Below are 25224 nucleotides of genomic sequence, written 5' to 3' on the forward strand. Positions count from 1 at the left end.
TTTTTTTACTTCATTTTTTTTTGACAGATGACCCAGACATTCGTTGCATGACAGGCGTTAATCTGTGTACTTTCATGACTTGGGATGCTCACCCTAGCTTTATGGGCTGGAAGTGACAGGTCACTGAGAGCGTGTCTACCTCGACATTCCATTTTCGTGCAGATATCTTTGACACAAAAATGTACCGAGATAAAACCAGCGCCTTTGCTTGATAGTCTTGAGTAGCTTTACTTGCTACGGCATGTCGATAGAACTATACACACGACCATAGCAATGAGATTAGTGTAGGAATCAATAGAACATTCTGATTGGGCTCCTGATGATGTTCTTTATTCCTTCTGCTCGGCCTTCACCTTCTCAAAGATCTCCATGAAGACCTCGGGTTCATCAGCCCCTTCAACGTGATATTTCCCTTGCACCGAGATGTACGGCACCCCAGAAACCAACCTCCTGGCCGCCGTTTTGGCCTCCAAATCAACCTCCTGAGCACCAACATCCTCATTTAACATCTTCTTCACAGTCTCTCGATCCAACCCCGCCCCAACACCCGCCTCCAAAAGAACCTTCAAATCGGTAATATTCTTCTCTTCCTCGAAATAAGCCCGAAACAGTTGCTCCGCAACCCTCGTCTGCAACCCACCAACAACACCGCCATTCATACCCTCCTTCTTAGCCTCTTCAGCCTCCCGCTGCCCAGCGAACCAAAGCAAGCGATGCGAGTCCCGCGTGAGACCAGAATTCCCGCCGAAACTAAACTGGATCCCCTCATCCTTGCCCACAGCAGATAGGCGCGCAAAGATCGCCTCCATGCGCTCAGCCCCGAATTTCCGGGCGTACATCTCGGCTTTGTTCACGCCGGGATACTCGGCCCCTGCCGGGTTGAGGTAGAATGCTTTCCAGGTTAGGCTGAATGTGTCTGCTGGGTACGTGGCTTGGTGCCTGGTTATTGCTCGTGAGAGGCGGCGGTAGCCGACATAGCACCACTTGTTTTTTATATTGTTAGTATGTGGATTATGTGGAATTGGAGGATATGGATGAATGGGTGTAGATCCGTATATGGTTGTAATACTTACGGGACAGATGGTGTCTGAGATGATCTGGACCTGGAAGTTCGTCATTGTGTCAAGGATGTCGATGCCGAGGAATAGAGAGAGAAGTGTTTAAATTTGGGATATCTCGAACCCTTTTTTTTTTTTTTTTTTTCTGGAGCTTTGTCCTTGGGATGTCGGGGATGACAGTCGATTTGTAAGCGTTGCTATTCCGTACTCCCGAGGTCCCGCGTTTGGATTCTATATGTCTTGGGGATCGCCAATCTTCTAAGAGCTCTCATGTATTTGGCATAAATGAATACATGAATACATGTTGGACAAGAGAAGTAATTGATATAAACCACAAGTGCCCCAGAAAGATGTTAATTTGAAGTACACGCTATTGCTCAACAACTACGCTAAAGCACAGATGCTCACAGTTGGGGCCTGATAGCCCAAAGGCCAGCCATGGGGTTCATTGGCCACATGTCCAAATAAAAAAGCCCCGGAAAGACTATTACAGAACCTGCTGCGCCTGATTCAGGTTGCCCCACGAACCTCCTGAGCTGCTGTCGAAAACAACTGACGAGTTAGAGTGAACAGACACACTAGGAAGCGGGTGCTTGCGGCCTTGACTTAGTGCGGATGAATACTGTTGAACGAGTTAGCGAGAAGGCCGGGTTGAAACAAAACGACTGGGAAATCTAACCTTAAAGACAAAGTTCAGGACCAAGGCAACTGCCAAGCCAATGCAGACTACGATAGGACCGAACATGTTGTCTAGATCCTTTCCACTCCGCTGGCGGATGAGACGGGCCCGTTTCTCGTAAATGAACCATCCCCAGACCGCGGCGAAGATGGCAAAGAATGTGTAGACGACAGCCAGTGCCTGGGCTACTTGGTTGTGCTTGCCGGCAGCATTGTACAGGCCCAATGACAAACTCGACAGGAGGATACTGATGTGAAGCCATTTGATAAACGTTCGCTGGTTGGCAAGGTAAACCTTGCTCTCCACGCGAACGGGCCCGGAATCTTTGATCCAGACGCCGGGGTGTCGAACACCAGGCGGCAGAGAGACAGACTCTGTTCCAAGCCAACGCTGAGGAGATAGGCCCAAGGATTGAAAGATGGACTCGAGGCGAGTGGGCGGCTCGGGCTCTTCTGGTTCGGGAGCGGGTTCGGTATCACGGCGCTGGGGCTCTGCGACAGAGGGACGTGGGTGCCGCGCTGCAGGTTCGGTGACTGCTGAGGATCTCCGCATGACCGAGGGAGAGCCTGCACTAGAGTATCGGTAAGGTGACCCGAGTGGGTGAACACTGGGGCTACGCGCGTCTCCCATGAAGCTGCCCACTGCAATGTTCTCCTCCGCTCGTCGAGCCAGTCGCTCTTGTTCCTCATGGAATGCAGTTTCGGGATCACGACGAATATCACTTTCAAGCTCACCAAGCCAGAAGGGGAAGCTGTTGACATAATCTTCAAATAGGGAGGCAACACCGTGGACGAACTTGGAGAAGCGGGGAGCATCCTTGACAAGGTGGGAGACCATCAGGTCCTTGACCCACTCGGTATTATGGGCCTTGCCTCGAAGCTGGATCTCGAGCAAAGCGTGAGGGAAGCGAGTGATCTCTCCAGTCCTGACAGCGTTGAAGGGATAAGTCATATCAGCATCGTCCAAGTCGGTACGGTGCCACTCAGCTGGATCGCGACATGGACGTTCACTGTCGAGGGCATCTTCCCGAATGAGTGCAAGGTTGGTATCGAGGGAGATACGAATTCGATCATCGCCAGGAATCTGGAAGGCGGTGCGCGTGTAGTTGGCCCGGAGCATGGGTTGCAGGTCATTGTCCTTGATGAATGACTGCAGCTCATCCACATCCTTTTTCAAGGCTTCGGCGGCCGCCGAATCTCCATTGTTCGAATCCTCCATGCGGTGGAGCTTCTTATCAAAGCGATACTCGCCGTCCAAAAATTCCTTAATGTGTTTGTCTTTGAGCTGTACCTTGACTTGTCGACTTTCGTCGTCGTCGGTGACAATCTTCTTTTCCAACTGGATAGCAGGTTTGTCTTTTAGTGATCCCGTCCACCGCAGTCGCAACGATCCAGCTTCGGGTGCTCGTGCGACCTTTTGGTTGTAGAGATCAAACCGAGGGGAATCGAAATAGAGGGAAGTAATGGTGGGGTCTTCTGTCATGGTATCGAGGTCCTTGGAAGTTCCCGGCCTGTAGATGAGAACCGGCAATCGACGAAGAATGTGAGTTTTGACCTCCAAAACGTTGTCGGAGTGAACCCAGAATTTGTAAGACGAATAGGTCTCGCGGCCAAATCCATGCTCTGTCTCCCTTGGTTGCACGATGTCATGGCTAAGGGTCTCTCGAACAAAGGAGTACATCACCGAGAGCCGATGGACCAACGGCGAATAGTCTTCTGAGTTGAATGGCAGTTGCGACAGTCGCACTTGGAGCAAAGGTTTCACCCGGTACCGGGCTCCTCGTTTGCGGTCATGCTTCTTTGCAGCCTTAAGGAAACCAGTGAAATTGATTCGGCTGTACTTTTCCAAGGCACTGACTTCCTTGGTGATGTTATCGAGTTCTTGCAGAACTTCTGAGGCAATGGCCCTTTTCTTCTGTTCATTGAGAGGGGGCGTTTCTTGCTCCGGGGTAGATGCCAAGGGTCGTAGCTTAACTTCACATGCTGTTGTCCGTTCTCGGAGTTGCTGCGATGTCTCTGCTTGGAAAGAATTTACCTTGTCCAGTTCTACATTAAGCAGTTCCTGCACAAAAGCTTCTTCATCTTGCTCAGTCCATTGATCGTCGTCCGAGTCACTGGCGTCTTCTCCGTTCCGGGTGACATCATTCTCTCTCAGCAAGGTCTTAAGCTTGGTGTAGTCAATGTACTTCCCTTTCCAGGGAGGGTACACCGCAGCACGGAGGGTTTTTCCAAACCGCATTTTGAGCCAGTCAGGTTGTCAATGTGTTACGCAGAGCTGGCCGGTGTGCACCTCTGATTGGGGGGAAGTTGGAAGGGGGAAGAGATGAGAGAGGATTTGAGATCGAACTTTAGAAAATGAAAAGCAAAGTAAGAGTTGATATTCAACTGCAGATCGAAAGATATGCGCAGACGCCAAAAAAATTGGCTTATTAGCTTGAAGCTAAGCGATGGACATGCAGCAGCTTTAGACTGAGAGCATTCGTAGCCAGCGATATACGCACGTGCTCGTTGGATGAGGCCAATCAGAGCCCATCAGTGGACCGGGGGATGACTAGCTATCTGGATAATTGATGTTCCGAGCGTATTATGTAAGGATGTATTTTACCTACAGTACGGGGAGTAAACGGGCCAGACCGATATCGCCCCCGCCAGGACCGGAAGGAGGCACGTGCACATGGGCTTGTCCGATACCGATACCCTCCACAATCCAGCCCTTTTGACATCTAAATATTGCATACCGAGAGTACTCCGTACCAACTATACAACTTGATGGAGCCCAAGTCTGCAGCTCCGGGCCTGTCGCATCATCTGCATGGCGTATTAACCGAGCTACATCGCCAACCTTATCCTTACGTCCCAAATCCCCCAACCTGCAAGAAACGCGCCTCGGTTGCCTTGATTATTCGGGTACGACCAACCTACGACCATTGGCCCAGCACGAACCTCGCAAACAATGCTTCGCAGTCAGTCCAACAACGTTTAGATGGGTTCTTTGCACAGCCCTGGGTCCAGTATGGCGAACCGGAGGTTCTGTTCATCAAGCGTGCTTCGCGCGTGGGGGACCGATGGACTGGCCATGTTGCCCTACCAGGTGGAAAGCGAGATCCGGAGGATGTAGATGACAAGGCTGCAGCTATCAGGGAAGCTTCAGAGGAAATTGGGTTAGATCTGACAACGGAAGATACAATTAGTGTGGGGAATCTCCCTGAGCGGGTGGTCACTACCAGCTGGGGGTCCGAACCGTACGAATGTCATTCACCTTCGCCGCTGAGAATTGGGTTACTGACTTGAATGGCAGGTTGATGGTTCTTTGTCCCTTCGTCTTCCTCACGACTCGCAGCGACTCCCCGACCCTTCGATTGCAGCCCACGGAAGTAGCGTCGACACATTGGATTCCCCTGCGCGCTCTCCTATCACCATCGCTGCGGACTGTGGAATATGTGGATATGTCCCAGCGCTTCGCTCGACAAGGCGGGTTTCTGACCCGTCTCGCAATCAGGTCTCTGATGGGCTGGATGCAGTTCTCGGCCGTGAGGCTCCTCCCGTCGGAAACTCATCAATGCACTACAATTCCAGGATTTGTTCCTGAAGAGAATATACTCAAACCTTCCCTGATGGAGCGCTTCAAGGGGTGGTGCCTAAGTGGGCAAGCGGATTCGAGTGACACTGCCCGCCCGCTGCTCCTCTGGGGTCTCACACTCGGCATCCTGGCTGACTTCTTGGATATGCTCCCTCCCCATCAGGCTGTGCAGTTGTGGAAATATCCAACATTTACCGTTCCTGATCTGCGGCTGATTGTGAGCATCGTTACTTATAATCTGCGGAAGCGTAATGCACTCAATGTAAGGTCGGGTGCTCGTCCTAGTAACACGGCCGCTGATTGCGAAACGGCCGCACTCTCAGTCACACAGGAGACGAATGTTGAACATGACCACAATGAAGTGGGCATCGGTGGCCTCGGGGTAGGAAGATATTACGGACCGACAGACCAAGCAAGAGATGGGACTTCTTATGCTGTTGGGATCATGCTTCGCGGGTATTATGACCGCTTGCGCATGGCAATCTGGGTTTTCCTGGCCTGGCGTGTCGTCATTGGATCAATTGCTGGTATTTCAGCTTGGCGCATTCTTCGACGACTGCGTTGAAGTGTACGTTATATAACAGTTGTAATGAAGATTGTATATAATATGAAATGAAGATTTACTTACATCCTGCCATATACATTAGGTAGGTAGGTACCTAGGTACCTACTTAGGTATAAATACCAGATTACATAAGAAACAGATCATTGCGGTATTCGGTCGAGAGCTCCCCACATCCTTCTTTGGGGGGAAACATTGAACATGAACACCTCGTCTTCCATTTCACCATCTTCTCTATTCTAATCGTTATGGCAGTTCAGAAACTTTATCCACGAGGAACAGTCAAGCGAATTGTCAAAGCCCACTCCAATCGGAGCGTGAGCAAGAATGCCGACATCCTGGTACGCGGTCGTCCCTATATGACGCCTCTCTATTATCCAGTTGCTAATACTATCTTTAAAGATCTTCTTGGACTACATACTATTCATGCAAGAGTGCGTCTTCATCTATCCTTCTGGCTTGGTCCACCGGTCGCAACCCTCCGATTCGCATTCTCAACATGATTGATCTGACGATGGGGCTGACACATTGTAGGTTAATGCGCGAGGCATCGATTCGGTCGCGCAAGTCTGGCGAGAAGAATATCTCAGCGAATACCGTGCGCAAAGTCACCGAGGTGCGTTGTTTGAGGTCTATCTAAGAGCTTTTTCTAGGAGACACGTGAGAACACACAGCTGACAAAGTATGGGTTTAGAAAACACTGCGCAAGTTCCAGGGATAGAAGAGCCCATGATACGAACCTATATGAACCTCGATCTGTCATTATGGCGAAGACCTGCCTAGCATGGATATGAAAGGCGAGGGGGGATAGATACTGTACTAAGGTTGGCCTGCATTTTGTGATATTATGGCGTTGTGGGCGAATGTGAATATGATACCCTGGAGCAATACAATGGAAGAAAATCAAATAACAAATCTGTTAACTGGTAAATTGCGCAGTTATAGACGTAGTCCAGTTCTATGATTGCTTAATTGCTTTGTGCTAACGCATAGAGAGAGAGAGAGAGAGAGTCTGCCCCAAGCCAGTGGGCCACACCGACCAAGAAAGGGTTCCCCGACCCGCATGTTGATTCTTCCTTCATAACAACCCATCTTTTCTTCAACGTTATCACGTTTAATTCCTCAAGACCTGTACAAGCTTTTCAGAAATACTTTAATATCTGTGTTACATTCCCAGCATGCCTCCCGCTTCCGCTACCCAGAAGCTCAAGGACGAGGAGAAGGGCTCCCGGTCTTCAAGCGTCTCCAAGGACCCGGAGAGTCCTAACTGTGATGTTCAGGAGAATACCTACTTGAAGGAGCTGCAGAAGTATGTTTAAAATCTAATGAACCTGGTGGCATGGTTATTGCCAATGCGCAAGTGGAAGTGAGCTAACTGTATGCCCCGTTTAGGACACTTCGCAATGCCATGAAGAAGTTGGTGAGTCATTATTGAATGCTCTTTGGTTTCAATCTGTTTCTTTCGATACATTTCTAACGTTGCTGTCGTCTTTGCTAGAACTCTCTCGGCAAAGTGGATGCTATCATCGCCGAAAACCCCGACAAGTCGCTTGATGACCTGATTGAAGAGAAGAAGATCAACAACGACCAGAAGGCCCAGGTCCTTAAGAAGCCTTCCCTTCAGGCCACCGTCGCGCAGACTGAGGAGCAGATTGGCCACTACAAGCAATTTGCTGCCCAATACGAGGACCGTCTGGCTGCTCAAAAGGCTGCGCTTGTCAAGGCGCATGAGGAGGAGCTCGAAGCTGTCCGTAATAACGCCATTGCTGATGCGACTGAGGCCTCCAAGAAGACACTGCGCCAGCAGTTCTATACCGTGACTAAGTTCTTGTGCGCCGCGGCCATCCTTCGACGCGACGGCGATGCCGTCAGCACTGAGAGCCGTGCTTTTGAGGGTGTTCTGTTCGAGGTGTACGCTGGCAATCAATCTGCAGTCAATTCGCTACTGAATATTGCTGAGGGTGCCGATGAGAAGGTCAATACTGTTGAGGGCACCACTCTTGATTTTACCTGTCAGTAACGAAGGCCTCCCCCACCCCCCGCCCCAATCAAATATCCTTGGATGTGCTCGCTGACATTATATCTATTTAGATGGCGATGTGAAGCAAGCATCTGACAAGTTCGCCCCGCCCGACGAGACTCCCGAAGTTGCCCCAGACGCAACCCACGCCACCGACCCTGCGACCGACCCCACCATGGCTAATGCCGGTCTGACGGAGCTCCAGGATACCTCCCTCGGCATTCAGGCTGAGTCTGCAGCTTCCCAAGCTGAACAGGTGGCCCCTCCTACCCAGACTCTGGTTTCTGACGGTGGAAACCCTATTGCGGAACAAACTTGGGCTCCTACTTCCGATGAGAGCAGTGAATGGGTCAAGCTTCCTCGCAACCCTGAGGAGACAGACACTGGCCTCCAGGCTACCCCGGCTAGCGCTGATGCGGGTTTGAACAATGGCTCCGTTGGCGCTGATGTTACTACTCAGGGTGAGAACGGTGCCAGGTCTGGTGGACGCCGCCGTCACGGACAGCGTGGTGGCCGAGGCCGGAATGACGCTAAGCGTACTGGTGAGGGTCGCAGTGGTGAGGGTCGAGGTGCTGAGGGTCGTGGTGGTGAGGCTCGTGCCGGTGAGGGTCGTGGACGTGGAGGACGACGAGGCGGTCGTAGCGGACGTGGTCGAGGCGGTGCAAGTGGCCCTGCCTCTGGCTCGGTGGAAGCTCCTGCTTCCAGCGAGTAAGAGTGGCAATCCTAGGGTGTTAGTTGGAACATGCTAGTTTGGGGAGTAAGTCTCCAAATTGATGTTCCAATGAGGGATTTCTGGGTCTGTCTTCTCGGGACTGGCCTCGACAATTTCTGGTCCGATGTGATGGCTCACGAATGCAACGAATTTTCTTCACGGAGAGTCGCTTTGATCTCTTCGTCTGGCTTTGCCAAAGTCTTCTTGACCATGTCCTGCAATTTTCTTTTCAGCGTGCATATTCCCGATCCCCAGAGAGCTTCTCTCATGACATACATATGTATTCTATGGCTATTGTTTTTATTGGCGCTTGCGAATGGACCGGTGGACAGGCTTAGGCTGGGCATAGATCGAAATTGATCATAATGAGTGCACCATTACTTTCCAGGATTTGCTCTAGATAACAACAATGCCTTTCAATATGGGACTCTTTCATTGGATGAAGTCATATTTACTAGGTCTATTGCTTGAATAGTTGGACAATAGTCAATACATATGTAGCTGATGATAGTTATGTACATACGTAACTGTTGTATGTATATAGATTAGTAGTAGTAGTCGTAGTAACTACCTAGGTAGTAGTTAACTGTTGTATCACGTGATTCCATCTCTCCACTATGTATCCTGATTGCATTAGCGTAATTGTAATGCTATTACACAAGACCGAATCAAGTTCGGTGCAATTATACATGGACTAATGAAAATAACCAAATACGCCTTTCGAGCGTATTTGGTTTTTACTAGCACATTTTTGGATACCCGTTTTCAGAGAAAGGCGCTAACCCACGATAGGAAATGTCAGTGGAGCTGGCGTATTCGATCTGATTAAAATGATCCGTACTCTTGTACAACTGTCAACTTCTCGAGATCTTGTCATTCTGCACATTTTTGCTTCTTTTCTCCCTCCTTACATCCTCCATTGTATATACGGCGCCAGCAACCATGGCCGTCGCTGGCGCCCAACGTAAGGAGGTGCTGAAGGTGTTGATACTGTCACTGTTGTTAGATTTGGTAACACCAAGAAATCCCCTCTAAGCCAACAATCACATTTACTCAACTAACAACGCCTTTAGATCTCATTTACATTTATTCTGCCCCTCTTCCCTTCGCTGCTATCGTTCTATCGCATGCAAGATCCGTCCCCGGATTCCCTCCTCAACCGCATCTTCCACTACCTAAATGCCTACAAAAACTCCTTCGCGCGCCCCATTGACTCGCGCTATGACATTGTACTCCTCGGTGGTGCCCTCGGCTCTTTGTTCTCCCTCCTCCAAGCCTTCGCTGCACCCGTCATAGGCCGCCTATCTGACCGTCATGGCCGCCGTCGCGCCCTGCTCATCTCCATGCTAGGCAACCTCTTGAGCGTCGCGCTGTGGGTATCGGCGACGGATTTCCGCACATTCCTCGCCAGTCGTATCGTTGGCGGCTTGAGCGAAGCAAATGTGCAAATGGCCAATGCCATTGTGGCGGATATCACAGACGAGGAGCGCCGCGGCTCCTCTATGGCGTTAATTGGGGCCTGTTTCAGCGTTGCGTTCACTTTTGGGCCGGCGCTAGGTGCAGCGCTCAGTAATGTCAATATGGTTGCCGAGAACCCGTACATTGTCGCTGCAATTGTTTCTTTTGCTCTGATCTTTATGGAGACTGTGTATCTTTGGACCTGCTTGCCCGAGACGCATCCCCGCTTGACGACTCTTCAGATGGAGGGCGAGAGTACGTCCACCGAGAAGAATGATGAGTCAAGTAAAAAGACAGAAGAGAAGAGCAGTCCCCCCGCTAAGCGCATCCATACAAATAGCCCGGCCCTTCTCAATGCCCTACACTTTTTCTTCCTGCTCCCTTTCTCCGGTCTGGAGTTTTCCCTCCCCTTCCTCACTACCACTCTATACGGGGAATCAGCCGCTACGGCTAGCCCTGCTGCATTGAACGGACGTCTTTTGTCCCTAATGGGCTTGGTCGCCTCCCTCCTCCAGGGTACGCTGGTGCGCCGTCTCCCGCCGCTGGTCACCCTACGTGCTGGTATTGTGGCCTGTACTATCTCATTCTTCTGCCTGGCTCACGTTTCTTCGCCCTCTGGTCTCTATGCTGCGGGTGCTCTGTTGGCGGTAACGACCGCTACGGTTGTCACCTCACTCAACAGCCTGGGCAGCTTCGAGGCGCAGGACGCGGATCGCGGCGCTGTTATGGGTCGTTTGCGGGGATGGGGGCAGGCTGGTAGAGCGACTGGCCCTATTGTGTTCTGCTCCCTGTTTTGGTGGGCTGGCCGTGAGGCTGCTTATACTACTGGCGGGTTCGCCATGTGTGTCGTCACAGTTGCGGCTTTCGGCTTGTTGAAGGCTCCTGCTGCGCACAAAAAGACCGAGTAATGTACATAGATACACAGAGGGACATTGTACCAAGCATGCTTAAAGTAAAGATGGTCCCAGCGTCTCACTATTCTTTTGTTTATATCAACTGAGAGAACAGTATCAGCCCCGAAACGCCTCCCCATCTCCCTCATTTTCTTTCGTAGAAAGCCAATGATTATTATGCTCAAGTTGCCTTGTCTTCACGCTTGCTACTCTTCACTCAGTTTGGAAATTCTTTTTCTCGTATAGTTGAACGATAACGACTAGCAGGCTGTAGAACCTGGTGAAAGGCACAATTCCTAGAAAAAGTCTTCTCCATATGTAACAAGTGGTTTCACCATTGCTTTGGGTCTTTTCTTAGTCCGTAATAGGGTATAGTACACAGAAGAGTGGCGATAGTATGTCTCAAGGATGCCAGCAGACAAGGCCAAGTGAAAGAGAGGAGTTCAATGCCAAAACGCCCCATCATTCAATACCCATGACCAGACATCGTTGCGCCTTGAATCCAGAAAAGATATCGAAGCAGGAAAAAAAAAAAAAAGCCCCCACAATACACCAAGAAGTTGGGAGAGAGTACACGGACACAGCGGTAATCGCAAGTCCTTTCATTGCCTTGGGGATTTTTCATTTAATGAGAAATTCGCTCGAGGTATGATCGGCTGAAGGTGTGCAGTCATGGTCTCCGGCCACCGTCAGAAGCAAACCCATGATTTTGACCAGTCGCCATGGCAAGTCCGGTATTGGCAGCTGGGTCCAACGAGCCACGCGCTTTGCCAATGAGCCAGTCAGTGAGAGTCACGAATTTAGCAGTCCGGTCCCAGCCGTCCGCTTCATCGGCATGCTCGATGGTATGAGTCAGGATTCGACCCTCCTCATCGAAGGAGAAGATAAAGATACCCGTGAATTGCTCTTCCTTTGACAGCTTGAAAATAGGCTCTTCGCCACCGAGAAGGACACTCAAGCCTTTGTTAGTGCCGTTTGTAGAAGCCGAGAGATGGCTATTTTGTGATGGGGCAGTTTGCGAGTTGGTAGAGTTGGTATTCGGAGAGGCCGGGCCGTGGAAGGGGCGGCTGTCTGTTCGTGGTTCGGTTTTCCATCGTACCAGTAGGCGCTCATCGCCGCAGTCGTGGTGGGCACCGTGATGCGTGGGGTCGAGCAGCGTCCCGGCGCGTACGATCCTTTCGCTGAGAATTTGCAATTTCACGTTGCCGACCAGTGGTACGCTACTCCATGCTACGGGGACAGTCCATAGTGCCGCGCGATAGAGTGTGCGTCCTTTGACGGTGGGGAGGTGTGGATGTGTGGATGGGAATAGGTGAAGGTTGACACTCGGAGCGAGGATTTCGGTGGGTAAGGTGTTGTACAAGATGGTTGGCAAGAGGGGTGAGAGGGTTCGTAAAGCTTTAATAGTTAATAGTTAGTTGAACGACTGCCTTTCCTTTTTTCTTTAAGATGAATGAGATAGTGAGTACATACTCTTTCCGAGTTTCAAGGTCCTTTCATCTGGGGGTTTGTGATCGGTTCTCCGAGGACCTTCCCCATGCTCCCTGCGTACCCAAGCCGGGGAGAAGTATGTAATTGGCAGAGGTGTAGCTGAAGCTGGAGGTAGCCAGGGCTCAGTGAGAAGGCCATGACGAAGTTGCGCCAGTCGTTGTCGTGAAACCGAAGCAAAAAGCCGGCCAGAGACAGAACTCCTCGGCTGATTGGGAAGAGACGTTCGCAGAGAAACCAGCTTCGGCATTCTGCATTTCAAAAGCAGACTGAACTTAGTACGTTATCAAGCCATGTAGATAATTTGAAGGTTGAAGTCGGAGTCCGGGAGTCGTGGAGTCGGGGAAAATGACGTTGCGAGAGCCAATCAGGATGCTCTGGTATACAATTTTATACTGACATCCACTACTACATTCACTACATTCACTACATAGTTAGTACAATTCATACAATTCATGAGAATGTTATAAATCTGCGGATCTACTCTGATTCCGACTAATTTGAAAAAGTATTATTCGTAAGAATCCCCGTCCTCAAGCCAGTTCATCATCGTCTCCCATTCCCATGACACGTCGTTCAGCCAGATCGCGGATCTTGTCCTCTAGAACACCACGTCCATAACGCTGTGCAATCTTAGCGGCTGCCTCGAGCATTTTACCGTTGCGGTCCGTCATCAGGGCCACCAGCTCCAGCGCCTTCATACCACGCTCCTCGCCCTCTCTGCATTCAATGGCCAGCATCTGCAGCAAGGTCTTATCCAAGTCGAGCTCCCTCCGCGCCAAGTCTGAGCGTTGGCTTGCCGTTGCATTGGTCGACGAGATAAGGTCGCGGAAGAGCGACAAAAGTACATTTCCACGTACGAATGATTCTTCGAAACGGGCACCATCGGCTGCTGTGTCTTCAGATTCGCTGGAATCCTTCGGAAGAGCGCTGGCAACCGGGATCTGGAAGTCGAATTCACTGAGCAACGGCCGCGGGAAGTAAGGATTCTTGTCGCCACCCTTGAGAATGATACAGTGGAACTTGTCTTGTGCGACAGCCACTGGCCAGTATGTTTCTTCTTTCCGTCCTCCCGCGAGACGTGCCAGTTGCTTCGTGTCCAGGAGTGGAACCCATCGCGCTTGGCCGGGTGCGCGCCAGTGTTGCAGAACCAGTAGGACGCCAGTCGAATCATAGATACAAGGATCCTAAGAAGGCGGTCAATTCCATATCCAACTCCTCTGTGTGGATGTCACTTACCCCATTATCGGAGAAGAACACACTCTGTAGCGAAGCCCCTTCCGGAAGGGCGACAGTGTCTTCATTTTGGCAAATTTCGTCGCGCTTGACATTCTCCACCGTGTATCGTAAGGTCGTGTGGCCATCAATCCCTGTAGGACCGTTTCCGATACTCATAATGTAGTCCCGCCACGCCGCGCAAGTTACGGCTTGGCTCTTCTGTCGATACACCTTGAAAGGAGTTCCAAAGAGAGTGTACACTCGAACATAGTCCTTCGACGTCACAGCGACAATGTATGAATCGCTAAGTGCCAGAGCTGATAATGAGCATCAGTAAGATGATTAGGTTGACTATATACCTTTGAAGTCTTACCTCGAATTTGTTCTCCCTCGGGCAGTTCAGTCCGCCAGTCTGCTCGCGCAGTCCACGTCTCATGTGGCCGGTAGAAGATAGTGGCCGGACTACCATCCGAAGGGTTATTGGCAAAAAGTGTCCCGTTGTCATCTATACGTGATCAGCCAAAGATCCAACACAAAAAGGCGAGAAATGCGGAAAAGACTCACTCAGACAAGCCTTGTCATACATATATGGATCAGTGAAGTGGAAGTCCCGATGAGCTTCCCGGTCATAAAATTCCACAGTAACGGTGTGATGCGTCTCCTGGTCCACCGTCCAGACAGCTCCCGTCAAGTTCAGGCCTGGCCATGTTAGCAAATCCATTTCAATGAAACTGGAACGAGAACGTACAGAGATATCTCCTACTCCCAGCCCAAGGGGTGCTACCGGGTTGGAGAGGTGGATGGGACTTGGGCTTCTCAAAGCCAGAGTGCAGGCGCTTGTTACTATAGCCGAGATCATCGAGACCATCGTGTGGCCGCTTGCCATACAGATTTAGCTCTTCATCGGCATAGCCAGCCCCATCATCATCCTCGACAAAATCCATCATCTGGTCATCTTCACCAAGGATATCATCTAGCGAGTCAGGAGTCCCTCTTCTCGCCGCTCGCTGGATGGCCTCTTTGGACCGTTCCGCCAGTGTGGTTCGCCCAACGTTGTTGGAGATCTCGCCCAGAGGCCCGGGCAAGATAGGAGCAGCCTGCAGCGGTTTCTGCAGAAGAGGCTCATGATCCTTCGGCACAAAGTTATCGTAGATGAAAAGCTCTCCGTCTGAGGTTGTGAATGAAAGGGAGTTCTTGGTAGGGTGCCAGGATAGGTTCATGACATTTCCAAAGTCGTATCGCTGCAAGATATTTTGCGTCTTCGCTTCCCATAGCACAATATATCCATCTGACGCTGCAGATGCCAGAAGAGATCCATTCGGGGCCCAGCTCAAGGCCGTAATGTCGCCGGTATGTCCACCAGCAAATGTTTTCTCCTTCTTCCATTCCGAGGTTGAGTAGATAGAAATATCCCTAGTCGCTTCCGCAGAAGCAAATGCAGTACCGTCGGGATGCCACACTGCTCTCGATGTCGCCTCGGCGTCTGGCTCCAATCGTCTAATCACCCCATCGAGTTTGCGGACTAGCTCCGGCTCCTCTTCGTGCATGGAGTATATATAGAGAATTCCATCTGTTCCGGATACTGTCGCATACCGGCCACTGGGATCGAACGTGACATGTTTCGTTCCCTTGGACTGTTCCCGAAGATACTTGACTTGCGTCATGTCGTCGACTTTCACGATCTTGACTGTGAGCTCACTAGCCCACCACAGTTAGCATAAAATGCTCTGTCTAACACAATGCTTGTGATACTTACTCGCTTGCTACCGCGACCCATTCTCCGTCTCTGGTCACTGCAATGTCCCTGACCGGCAAAGCGCATCGTACAAGCAAGTTTTGCATCTTGCCCGACATAATGTCGTACTTCCAGACTGTCCCATCCTCGGCACCCATGATGAAAGATCGATTCTGGCAATCCAGTCAGCTCCTTCGGCTAATCCTGAGTCCTCGGTTCTGACATACCGTAGCACCAATGCCGAAATGCGCGTCAACACCTTCGTCGATAGTCTTAGGCTCCCCATCTTCGCCGACCGTGTAGATACGAATTGCTGAATTGGAGCCACCAGTAATGATCCATCGTCCGTCAGGTGTGTAGGTCAGTATCGTTGTGCCGGGTGTGTCTATGTGAAAGCCGCGTTGTCAGTAATTATTGTAGTCTCCCCAGGTAATCAGCATGACTTACGGGCTGGGCGCCCCCGCGGGCGAAGAGGGTCGAAACTCATTGCAAATGAGGCCTGACGCAAATAATTCGATCAGGTTGCAATTAGAAAGTCTGGAGCATCGTTCAATCTTAATCTGGTGGATCACAAATGGCCAGGGATCTACAAGGTCAGACGCGTCCGCGTTACGCGCCTTGATTGATTTAACCCGATCGGGCAAGAAAGTAGGGCTCAGGGCTCAGGGTAAGGGCCTCCAGACAATCAATCCAAGGTTCGATGGGACCAAAGGGCATACAGTCTTATATCGAATTTGTATCTGAAATTGGTTCTATGTGCTGGCACCTCCAGCTGTCAAGAAATCAAAATCTGCTCCCTCTTGCGCTTGATTCACCGATCGCTCATACAACCCGCGGTAGCCTCTCATCTGCTTTCTTGCCCGGGTCTCTTCTACAAGGCTCTGTCGCCGTTTCTCGATTCGAGTCTGCAATACTGCCTCTGTAACCTCCAAGTGCAACTTCCTAGTCTCAATATCGCAAACGATCAAATCCCCCGTCTCCACCACACCAAATGGTGACTCTGGCAGTGCAGCTTCAGGCGAGATATGGAGGATGATGGTTCCGCCTGCGGTGCCTGACATTCTACCATCTGAAAGTCGTATCATATCCTTAACTCCTTCTTCTGCTAGCTTCTTTGGAATCGGTATAAGGCCAGCCTCTGGCATACCCGGGTTGCCAACCGGACCAATGTTTTTCAGGACCAGTACACTATCCTTCGTCACAAGAAGGTTTGGATCATCGATCCGGTGAGCAAGGTCTGCCGAATTCTCGAATACTACAGCCGGTCCAGTGTGTGTGAGTAAGTGCCGATACTTCGACGCTGAGGCTTTGAGGACCGCTCCGTCCGGGGCAAGATTGCCACGCAGAACAGCCAAGGATGACGCGGGAAACAAAGGGTCTGAAATTGGCCGAATAATCTGTTGTGCAAAAACAAGTCGCTTGGATTGGGACGCATCGAGGACCTCACCCAAAGTTTGCCCAGTAACTGTCAAAGCAGATAAATGGAGCAGGGGTCGAAGCACTTGCAACAGCGCCATCATGCCTCCTGCATTGTGGAAATCATTCATATAGTTATCTCCACTCGGCTTGAGATCGATCAACAGCGGAGTTCTGCGGCCAATCTCCTCAACAGTGTCCAAAGTGATGACTCCCTGCAGTTCTGGATGCCTATTTGCAATAGCGAGCAGATGAACAACGGCATTGGTCGAACCCCCGATAGCCTGGAGCACTGTGATGGCATTCCAGAATGATTCCTTTGTCAAGATTTCTTGTGGCTTTCTCTTAGATTTTGCAATTGCGACTGCACTTGCGCCAGTCTCCTCGGCAATTCGCAGTCTCGCGGATGATACTGCTGGGGCAGTTGCACCTCGGAGCGGCATCATTCCCAACGCAGCAGTCACACAAGCCATTGTACTAGCAGTTCCCATAACACCGCATGTCCCTATCTAAACGAGTAACCATTGTGATTAGCGAACTAAGTGGCCCTGGGTCTGCAGAAAGCCCGTCTGCACATACGGTTGGAGCAAGCTCTTCGTTAATGGCGGATATTTCCTCGACGTCGATTTCACCCGCTCGGAAGGCCGCCCAGTTGTTTCGGCAATCGGTGCAGGCTCCAATGCGCTGACCGCGGTGGCTTCCTGGCAGCATTGGACCGGTGATCAGTGGCAGGATTGGCTTGTTGGCAGAGATGCCACCCATCAACTGAGCAGGAACGGTTTTATCACAGCCTAAGTTCTCTCAGTGGCTATTCTCACATGACAGGAAAGCAACTGTAGAGTAGAGCGATTGGAACTCACCGCCGATCATTATACAAGCATCCAACGGCTGCGCCCGTATCATCTCCTCCGTATCCATGCTCATAAGATTGCGCAGGAACATGCTGGTCGGATGTGAGAATGATTCGGCCAGACTAATGGTGGGGAATTCTATTGCCAGTCCTCCATTGAGTTGCACGCCGCGCTTGGCAGCTTCAATGAGCTGGGGCACATTGGCATGGCAGGGATTGAACCCTGAGAAAGTGTTGATGATGCCCACGATTGGACGTGAAAGCGCATCCTCTGAATATCCGAGTGCCTTGATAAACACTTTTCGGAGAAAGAGGGAGAAATGAGCATCTCCATAGGATGTTAGACCCTGGCGAAGTCCAGATGTGGAAGTGATTGGGTTTGTGAGATCGTAGTCCTTTTTAGGATTCTGTTCCATTTTTCGTTTCCGAAGAAGAATAATTCACTATCGAGATCGAGGAACTACCTACCTAGGTAACTAGGTACAGCTTAGATTAGGTGACTTATATATTTTCCCCTCTTCGTGGATGGTGTCATCGGCGCAAGGCCGATTCGGACACTTATCCGAGCCTGTCGTGTAATAAAAATTAAATTGATCAGTGCTCTCTATAACAAAATGATAAAATGATATCTATCTATACCCTCAACTTCATCTTCACCCGCAGCTCCTTGGTCGGTCGGAAAGCCCCCCCAGCTAGTCTTGTGCCCTGGAACCGAGAGGAATTCACCCCTTGTAGGCTCAATATCCCACAAGGCCACAATGCCAGCAGTGAAAGTCAAGATGGCTCGCTCGGTAAATCCATTGTTTGTCGACCCATACAACCCGTCCGCAAAGGGAGCGAGGATACTTGGATCAGCCCGTTGTTTTCCCGTTACAGGGTCAGTCACGAGAAATCGTAGGGGATCATACTGCTCCGGGTTTGAGAAGTATCGATCATCGTGGTGATAAGCACCATGGGGTACAATGATATCCTCGCCCTTTGCAATCTTGTATGTACGGGGCTCCGTCAGACCATAGGCGGCTTCTTCTGCCGACTCGGAAAGTATCAGATCCGACGCCAGCTTCTTGAATGAAATTCCTGCTGAATGAAGACGTACAGTCTCGTAGTAACACGCTTTGAACAGCGGGCAAGATGTGAGCACCTTTTCAATATCCAGGGAGAGACGAGGAGGCTCATCGAAGGGGAAACCCGTCTCCTCGCGACTTGGTCTAGAAGCCACCACGTAAGAGGTGATCTCCTTGCGGACTTGATCGAGAAGGGAAGGTTCGGCAAAGAGATGAGTAATTGTCCAAAAAGTGATCTTAGTCGTGTGCTCAATCAGATCATAATACAGGGACAAGTGCCCTGCGGCACTAGCACCTGACGATAGTTCCAATTTTCGGAAAGTCCGCATCCTATCTTTGACCAGTTCAGACACATCGTCAAGATCACGTAGCTCGATGCCGGCGTCAATCCCGTCGTCCCAAGCAGTAAAAGCCCGGTGAAAGATCGAAAAGATATGGCGAAGCCGATCACTAGCCGCATGTCCTGCTGAAGCCGCTGGATGCGGGACCCGGCGAGGAGTCCCGGCGAAGAGTGTCACAAAGCAATCGTCGATTTTTCCAAGATCTTCCGAGAGATTAGGGAAATTTTCCACAAAGGCCTCACCCATCAGAAAAGTAGAAATGATGTGACCAATGAAATTGCTCATGAGTGCAAACAAATTGGCCTCGCAGACTGTCTGGTCCTCTTCGGGAACTTCAACTCCACTCATTCCACGCTCCCAGGGGCATTGGTCAACAATGCTCCGGCAGAAGCTCACCAGGTTCGACATGTCACGCTGCACCAAACGGGTAATAGTAGCCGAAGCTTCAGTGACGAAATCCTCTTCGTTGAGAATGGTGGAAGCCTTGTCGCTAACTCCTTGGTTACGATCCAAATCCATTTTTTGGATTAGGCTGCGGTCGCCAAAGACGTTTTGCAGAGCTTGACCGAGCACCTGGTTGTGTGGCGTGGCAGCTTTGGCAGAGAAAACAGTCTTCATCATAGATGGAGATGTCACAGCATTGTATTTCACACCACGCATGTAAATGCCAAAGACAGGCTCATTCATAGATTCTCTATAACCTTGTTAGCAGGCACCGTAGAAGGGCAATATAGTAGAAGACCAACCGAGCTCTTGCAAAGAAGGTAACATGATTCCATAAGAAGGCAGGGCCATGTCCAATCCAGGGAAACCAATACGGTGCTACTCGAACCGTCTGTGATTTTGAATCCCGATCAGGTCGACTCTGAAGCCCCGAGATAATCCGGGTTGTGATGCATACGAACACCACAACAGCAAAAACAGTTGACCAACTTATACCGAAATATCTCTCACGGACGGCCTGTATAAGACTCAAGGCTCCGTACCTCTCCATTTGTGATCAATTCAATGCTGCTCAAAACAAACCCTGCCACGTAAGATAACACAGCGTCAACACCCACTCAAGGGCTCGAGGAGAGATGACTGGATATGGCGATTGAAATTGATCTCCAAAGATCTTTTTCAGATTAATATATCCAAGTGAAAGGGTAAAGGGACAGGATGGCAAACGGAGGCCGGTGTCTTTTTCTAGCTTACTAAGCTCAATCTTCTGGGGTGTTATTTTTCCAAGTTGGTCATTTTCATTGATTTTCACTGATTTTCATTGATTTTCATTGATTTTCAATATTCCCAAAATAAACTACGATTCCTTTCTATATACTTATGGGAGGTTTTCAAAATATTAACATCAATAGTGGGATCAAAGTTGATATCAACTGGTTCGCGTTTATACTTCCCTCTGACAACAAATCTATACCTCTGGTAAATTTTGAGGTGTTTTTAATAATAATGTGGCATTGAGATGAGATCGATACGCAGTGGTTAAACTCTCAATTCTCTTTCTGCAAATACTTTGACAAGGCAGCACTTTCACTCTCGTACTTGAGGATCTTCGATTGCGATCCGTGGACTTTGCGCAGAAGCCACTCAATCCGTGAAGCTAGCTCCCAGGGGTGTTTTGGCAGCGAGCCAAGGACCTGCAGCTCCTCCTCATACTTCTTGATACTTGAATTCTCGTTGCCAATGAGCTGTGAGAGAATCAGCAGATCAAGGCGGCCCTGCAGGGTCTTGTTCGCAACTAAACGCTGGAAAGCAGCGCGATACACGGGTTTACCCGGCCTGACGTATCGTGGGAATCCTTTGTCAGTTCCAATGGAGATGAGCTCTGCTTGCTCTAGTGCCCGGAGAGTGGCCTCGCCGTTGTCCTTGAATACATCGCCGAGGAGGACTTTGCTATATAACAGGCTTCCATCCTTGGAATTGGCGATAGACTTGATGAGGTACCATGCCTGCTCACGGGTCCATTGAGATGCAGTCGACTCTGTCCCAAGGATGAAGATCTTCAAAATCTCAGACGCCGATTGTTCAATGATACGGTCCACGGCAGCTATACAACGGTTAACAGAATTCTCAAGGTGCAACAAAAGGTTAGAATTACCTTCAGGGGTCTCTCCAGCCTCAATCCGATGAGCCATGAACTCCAAGTCAGTAACTCGACCACCCAGCACCTTGATACAATAATCCAAACCACGAAGCGTCTCTTTGCGCCTTGCATTCTGTTCATCGTCATCGCCTGCCTCTGCATCTAGATGACTCAATACGAAACGACGACCAACTTCGAGCGAGCAGTCACCCAAGGCAATTGTGCGGAACACTTGATTAGGCATGGCTTTGCTCAATGGCTTTGCGAAAGAGGCATCAGTCGTCAAAAAGATGACATGGGCGATGTTTGCCGATGTCAAACCAGCCGCCCATTCAGTAAGTTTGTCGAGCACGACACTGTCGTCCGCATCATAGAGATAATTTTCAATTACTACGACAGGTCTCGTCTCGGGATGAGCCTCCAGGTATTCGTCTTCGGACAGGTTGAAATCTTTGTCCTCCTTTCGTCTACCTTCCAAGGCGACTCGCTTCATGGCGACACCAGTATTCTGCCAAATCTTGCTTAACTGTGCATCTAGCGTCTCGGAGAAGCCAGCTTTAGTGCCAATCATTCCCTGTGCAGCAAGGTCAATGAAGCTGCTGATGCTGTTCATCCAAGAGAAGATCGGTCGGTAGCCGACCTGAGCGGCGGCTCGTGAAATCTTGGCTGTATCACCCCGAGCATCTTGAATTTGCTTACAATCAATGATGACTTTATACTTGTGCTCTTTCAGAGCTTGCTCTAGAACCAACTCGCGTTTCCCTGAGCCCCGGGGACCGTGGATAACAATGAAGGTCTCCGCAGTCTCCGTTAACCAGGCTCGCAGTTGCGCAATCTCTGTTTGTCGGTCTTCCCAGATAGCTGCTAGACCTCGCGGGTCCGACTTTCGCTTCCCGAATGGGAACATGCTCGCTTTGCTGGCTTGTTTGCGAACCCACTGCAGCACGGGGTTCTCTTCACTTTGGAACGATGACTTGATTTTGAGCGTGACGAAGAACGTGCGAATTGGATCGAAGATGATTACCGTGATAGTGGCTATCAGAGCAGCTATAGCGGGAATCACTAGTCTCGGATGGTTCAAAATCCAGTCCTTGATCATAAACAGTTTGATCTTGCGCTCGTAGTTGATCTTGAACCTTGTACCGGAGTTGCCACCCCCTGCTTCTTCCGAAACAATAAATCCATGCATGCAGTTTCTTGCCATCACGGCGAACCGAGGGCGCTCAAATCGCAGAATTGCATAGCGTGGTTCGACCTTCGAATCTGAGGGCTGTGTTTGGATGTCCAGAAGCTTGCCGTAAGGCCGGAACAGTGAGTATAGGGACTCTTGAGTTAATTCCGCCGCTGAGTTATCTGGGGACGTTGGCAAGAATTCCACCTTTAGGGTTTGGCTTGGGATTCGATAGAGGTCTTCGATCCACGGCGTTCCGCGAACAAGGTCCGCATCGACTTTCAGGGTCGGGTTAAACCAGGGCTTAATGGGGTTGGTTTTCAAATGCTCCTTGATTGCATTTTGGATAGTTTCGTTGCTGATGTCCGACTTAAGCCCATACTTCACGAATGCACCTCCCTCTTTGTATCTCGTCACGACCTCCTTGATCTCCAGACCTAGGTCTCTTGGAAAAGCTTGTTGAACAATACGAGTCGGGTCAGCTGCCGCTAGTTCTGGGTTGTTTACTCGTGCCAAAAACCCCTCGAGAGGCTGAATATGGCTGAGAGGACCCCGCAGTAGCCATTGTAACCGGTGCGGAAATATATCTAGAGCTAGTTAGTAGGCATGATAGCTTATAATCAATTGGCGCTCACTATTGACATAGATAATCCCTTCATTTTCTCCTACTGAAATATGTCCCGATCTGATAGAAGATGTGCATCGTATCGAGCGTCCCCAAAGCGGAGGTCTCCACCCCCGGGACCCATTGGCGCTGATATGAGAACCTGCTGGAGACCAAAGGGCCAACGGACCTTTTGATACGGGTATCGATCTCATTCTGCTCACGTACACATATCCAATGGAAAAAGAATATAAAAAGAAAGTAAAGAAACCAGCCTGGAAGAGCGAAACAAGTCAAGTTGTGTAAATCGACTTGCCAAATTAATGACGTCGGTTCGTGACTTGGGTATATGAGTCACATGACATCTTGATTACCAAAAAAGATAACCTCGTGATTTCAAGGTGTTGCGGTAGATCCACCAATTCTTTCCTCTCGCAAAAACAAAATGGGCTGGCTGTGGGGATCAGGTCCCAAGGAAGCTCCTAAGGAGATGCCCAAGGATACTCCATCCACAATTCCTACGGAACCAGCAAAGCAGAATGCACCATCAAAGACCTTGACCCCCGACGAACAAGCCGACTTGGAATTCAATCAAATCCTGACAGATCTCAGATCTGAGGATGCGTCGCTCTCGAAACGAACAGGGCTGACCCCTGATGGCAACCTGTCTCCGGAATCCCAAACACCTTCATCACCCATCTCTCCCGAGTCCCTCTACCAAGATACCATGTCCTGCCGGAATGCCTTCGATTACGCCTTCTTTTGCCAGTCTTTTGGAGGCCAATTTGTGAATGTTTATCGATATGGGGAACTACGGTCATGCAGCGATCACTGGGATAATCTATGGCTGTGCATGAAGACACGAACTTGGCCAGAAGATTTGCGCAGGAGAGAGATCCGAGACCACAACCGAAAGAAGGCGATTAAGTACAAGACAGGCCCCAGCAGTGAGGATGTCTGGGACGTGCGGCTAGATCCAGCCAAAGACTCGTTCAAGGGAGATTTTGCCGCAATGTGGGAGGAGATGAAGGCTGAAGATGAAGCAGCGAAACAACAGGCGGAAAAGGCGGTTTCATGATGTCCCTTGTTTCTCCTTTTCTTGTTACGATATGTAGATATACACCCTCTTGTTTCATTTACTCTTGTATAATACGATACTCTCCATTTCCTCTGTGTATCGGCGTTTGTTAAATGGTCGTATGGAGGACCCCGCGAATTCGCATATAGCACTTTAGAGGCTATTTCTTTTTACACATTATGGTCTTATATGCCCAGTATTTCTCAAATCTGACTTCACACGGGTTTTACAACTATGTCCCACGATCTATGAAATTCTACTGGAGGGAGAGAATGATGCTGAAATAGATTGATTGACTCAGAACTCCACAAGAGATGCTTGAAGAACGCATAAATGAATGACCTAATAACCAGAAGAGTTAGCAAAGATCCCCAAGCCCATAGACACAAGAGACATGTTTCGGGATATCAAAGAGGAAACTCAAAACGTGCCTACCTCATATCCATTCATGGCATTGGGCATAGACTGGGAAGCTGTAAGTAGCCGTGCATATATAAAAGCTCAACTGCGAAGCAAGCCTGTAAGACCTATTGTTAGGAATGATTTAAGAAGTTAGCATCCAGCAATTCAATGGAAGGCAGGTAAATGATGTTCTCCGATTCTCTAGCCCATTCCGAACTTCATTCTTTATTACTCTTCATCTTCCTCCTTGATAGTCTGGAGTCGTGACTTGATGTGCTTCCTTACTCGATCTTCAATTTCCGCTATCCTAGCATTGACAGAACTCTTGCTGCCCGCGCTGCACGTAGAGGAAGCCACACTAGGCGTAGGTGAAGGAGTGACCTTTTGCAGGGTCACAGTCTCAATCCCCGGATCGGCATCGAGGTTCAACTTCTTGCTGAGTTTCTTTACCTTAGGGCTAGTGGGATGGTCAACAGTGAGCTTGGCCATGGCAGCAGTGATATCAGCGACATCGGATGGACCGGACGCAGCAGGAGTAGATCGACAGTCCAGATCCCTAGGGTGAGAGGTGGGAGGCCTGGCGCGACCGCTGATCCCTGTGGAGTTCTTTCGGGAGCCCTGGCGGGTACCCTCGATACTCCCACCGCGCCCAGATACTCGACCATCATTATACCGGCGGACAGAACGCCGCTCGCCGTCGACCTCGCGCTCAGTGATGAAGCCGTTGGGATTGAGATCGTTCGCAGCCGCGGCTGTCTTATTGGCTTCGTTGCCCATGTTTGAGATGGATAGGACCTGTAAATCTGTGAAATA

General features: G+C 50.0%; 12 protein-coding genes across 12 annotated transcripts; 5 read left to right on the plus strand and 7 right to left on the minus strand.

Moving 5' to 3' along the window:
• Nucleotides 1-329: 329 nt before the first annotated feature.
• On the minus strand, nucleotides 330-1118 carry N7489_010910 (DsbA family oxidoreductase; the record flags this gene model as incomplete). Its single annotated transcript, XM_056716659.1, has 2 exons — nucleotides 330-983; nucleotides 1074-1118. The coding sequence occupies 2 exons, from the start codon at nucleotides 1116-1118 to the stop codon at nucleotides 330-332; spliced, it is 699 nt and encodes a 232-aa protein (XP_056564281.1).
• Nucleotides 1119-1545: 427 nt separating this feature from the next.
• Nucleotides 1546-3975, minus strand: N7489_010911 (SPX domain protein; the record flags this gene model as incomplete). Its single annotated transcript, XM_056716660.1, has 2 exons — nucleotides 1546-1680; nucleotides 1738-3975. The coding sequence occupies 2 exons, from the start codon at nucleotides 3973-3975 to the stop codon at nucleotides 1546-1548; spliced, it is 2373 nt and encodes a 790-aa protein (XP_056564282.1).
• A 530-nt stretch (nucleotides 3976-4505) lies between these two features.
• N7489_010912 (NUDIX hydrolase) lies at nucleotides 4506-5881 on the plus strand (the record flags this gene model as incomplete). Its single annotated transcript, XM_056716661.1, has 2 exons — nucleotides 4506-4978; nucleotides 5035-5881. The coding sequence occupies 2 exons, from the start codon at nucleotides 4506-4508 to the stop codon at nucleotides 5879-5881; spliced, it is 1320 nt and encodes a 439-aa protein (XP_056564283.1).
• A 245-nt stretch (nucleotides 5882-6126) lies between these two features.
• Nucleotides 6127-6599, plus strand: N7489_010913 (uncharacterized protein; the record flags this gene model as incomplete). Its single annotated transcript, XM_056716662.1, has 4 exons — nucleotides 6127-6219; nucleotides 6281-6312; nucleotides 6413-6494; nucleotides 6573-6599. The coding sequence occupies 4 exons, from the start codon at nucleotides 6127-6129 to the stop codon at nucleotides 6597-6599; spliced, it is 234 nt and encodes a 77-aa protein (XP_056564284.1).
• A 457-nt stretch (nucleotides 6600-7056) lies between these two features.
• Nucleotides 7057-8610, plus strand: N7489_010914 (uncharacterized protein; the record flags this gene model as incomplete). Its single annotated transcript, XM_056716663.1, has 4 exons — nucleotides 7057-7187; nucleotides 7271-7298; nucleotides 7377-7890; nucleotides 7970-8610. 4 exons carry the CDS (start codon nucleotides 7057-7059, stop codon nucleotides 8608-8610), a joined length of 1314 nt encoding a protein of 437 aa, XP_056564285.1.
• A 939-nt stretch (nucleotides 8611-9549) lies between these two features.
• N7489_010915 (putative tetracycline transporter) lies at nucleotides 9550-10976 on the plus strand (the record flags this gene model as incomplete). The annotated part of the gene is made up of 2 exons (XM_056716664.1): nucleotides 9550-9621; nucleotides 9684-10976. Coding segments are annotated over 2 exons (1365 nt in total), but the record flags the coding sequence as incomplete, so codon positions are not given.
• A 655-nt stretch (nucleotides 10977-11631) lies between these two features.
• On the minus strand, nucleotides 11632-12699 carry N7489_010916 (uncharacterized protein; the record flags this gene model as incomplete). Its single annotated transcript, XM_056716665.1, has 2 exons — nucleotides 11632-12359; nucleotides 12435-12699. 2 exons carry the CDS (start codon nucleotides 12697-12699, stop codon nucleotides 11632-11634), a joined length of 993 nt encoding a protein of 330 aa, XP_056564287.1.
• A 283-nt stretch (nucleotides 12700-12982) lies between these two features.
• On the minus strand, nucleotides 12983-18084 carry N7489_010917 (Dihydroxy-acid/6-phosphogluconate dehydratase; the record flags this gene model as incomplete). The annotated part of the gene is made up of 10 exons (XM_056716666.1): nucleotides 12983-13636; nucleotides 13689-13984; nucleotides 14041-14172; nucleotides 14232-14366; nucleotides 14416-15365; nucleotides 15424-15575; nucleotides 15630-15787; nucleotides 16169-17327; nucleotides 17398-17609; nucleotides 17679-18084. The coding sequence occupies 10 exons, from the start codon at nucleotides 18082-18084 to the stop codon at nucleotides 12983-12985; spliced, it is 4254 nt and encodes a 1417-aa protein (XP_056564288.1).
• Nucleotides 18085-18272: 188 nt separating this feature from the next.
• N7489_010918 (uncharacterized protein) lies at nucleotides 18273-20067 on the minus strand (the record flags this gene model as incomplete). Its single annotated transcript, XM_056716667.1, has 2 exons — nucleotides 18273-19767; nucleotides 19820-20067. 2 exons carry the CDS (start codon nucleotides 20065-20067, stop codon nucleotides 18273-18275), a joined length of 1743 nt encoding a protein of 580 aa, XP_056564289.1.
• Nucleotides 20068-20563: 496 nt separating this feature from the next.
• Nucleotides 20564-23076, minus strand: yme2 (uncharacterized protein; the record flags this gene model as incomplete). Its single annotated transcript, XM_056716668.1, has 3 exons — nucleotides 20564-21120; nucleotides 21172-22868; nucleotides 22997-23076. 3 exons carry the CDS (start codon nucleotides 23074-23076, stop codon nucleotides 20564-20566), a joined length of 2334 nt encoding a protein of 777 aa, XP_056564290.1.
• A 300-nt stretch (nucleotides 23077-23376) lies between these two features.
• Nucleotides 23377-24009, plus strand: N7489_010920 (EMI1 family protein; the record flags this gene model as incomplete). Its single annotated transcript, XM_056716669.1, has 1 exon — nucleotides 23377-24009. The coding sequence occupies one exon, from the start codon at nucleotides 23377-23379 to the stop codon at nucleotides 24007-24009; it is 633 nt and encodes a 210-aa protein (XP_056564291.1).
• A 630-nt stretch (nucleotides 24010-24639) lies between these two features.
• Nucleotides 24640-25188, minus strand: N7489_010921 (uncharacterized protein; the record flags this gene model as incomplete). The annotated part of the gene is made up of 1 exon (XM_056716670.1): nucleotides 24640-25188. One exon carries the CDS (start codon nucleotides 25186-25188, stop codon nucleotides 24640-24642), a length of 549 nt encoding a protein of 182 aa, XP_056564292.1.
• Nucleotides 25189-25224: the final 36 nt, after the last annotated feature.

Source organism: Penicillium chrysogenum (assembly GCF_028827035.1).
Source record: "Penicillium chrysogenum strain IBT 35668 chromosome Unknown utg000005l_segment0_segment0, whole genome shotgun sequence".
Taxonomy (NCBI): Eukaryota; Fungi; Ascomycota; class Eurotiomycetes; order Eurotiales; family Aspergillaceae; genus Penicillium; species Penicillium chrysogenum.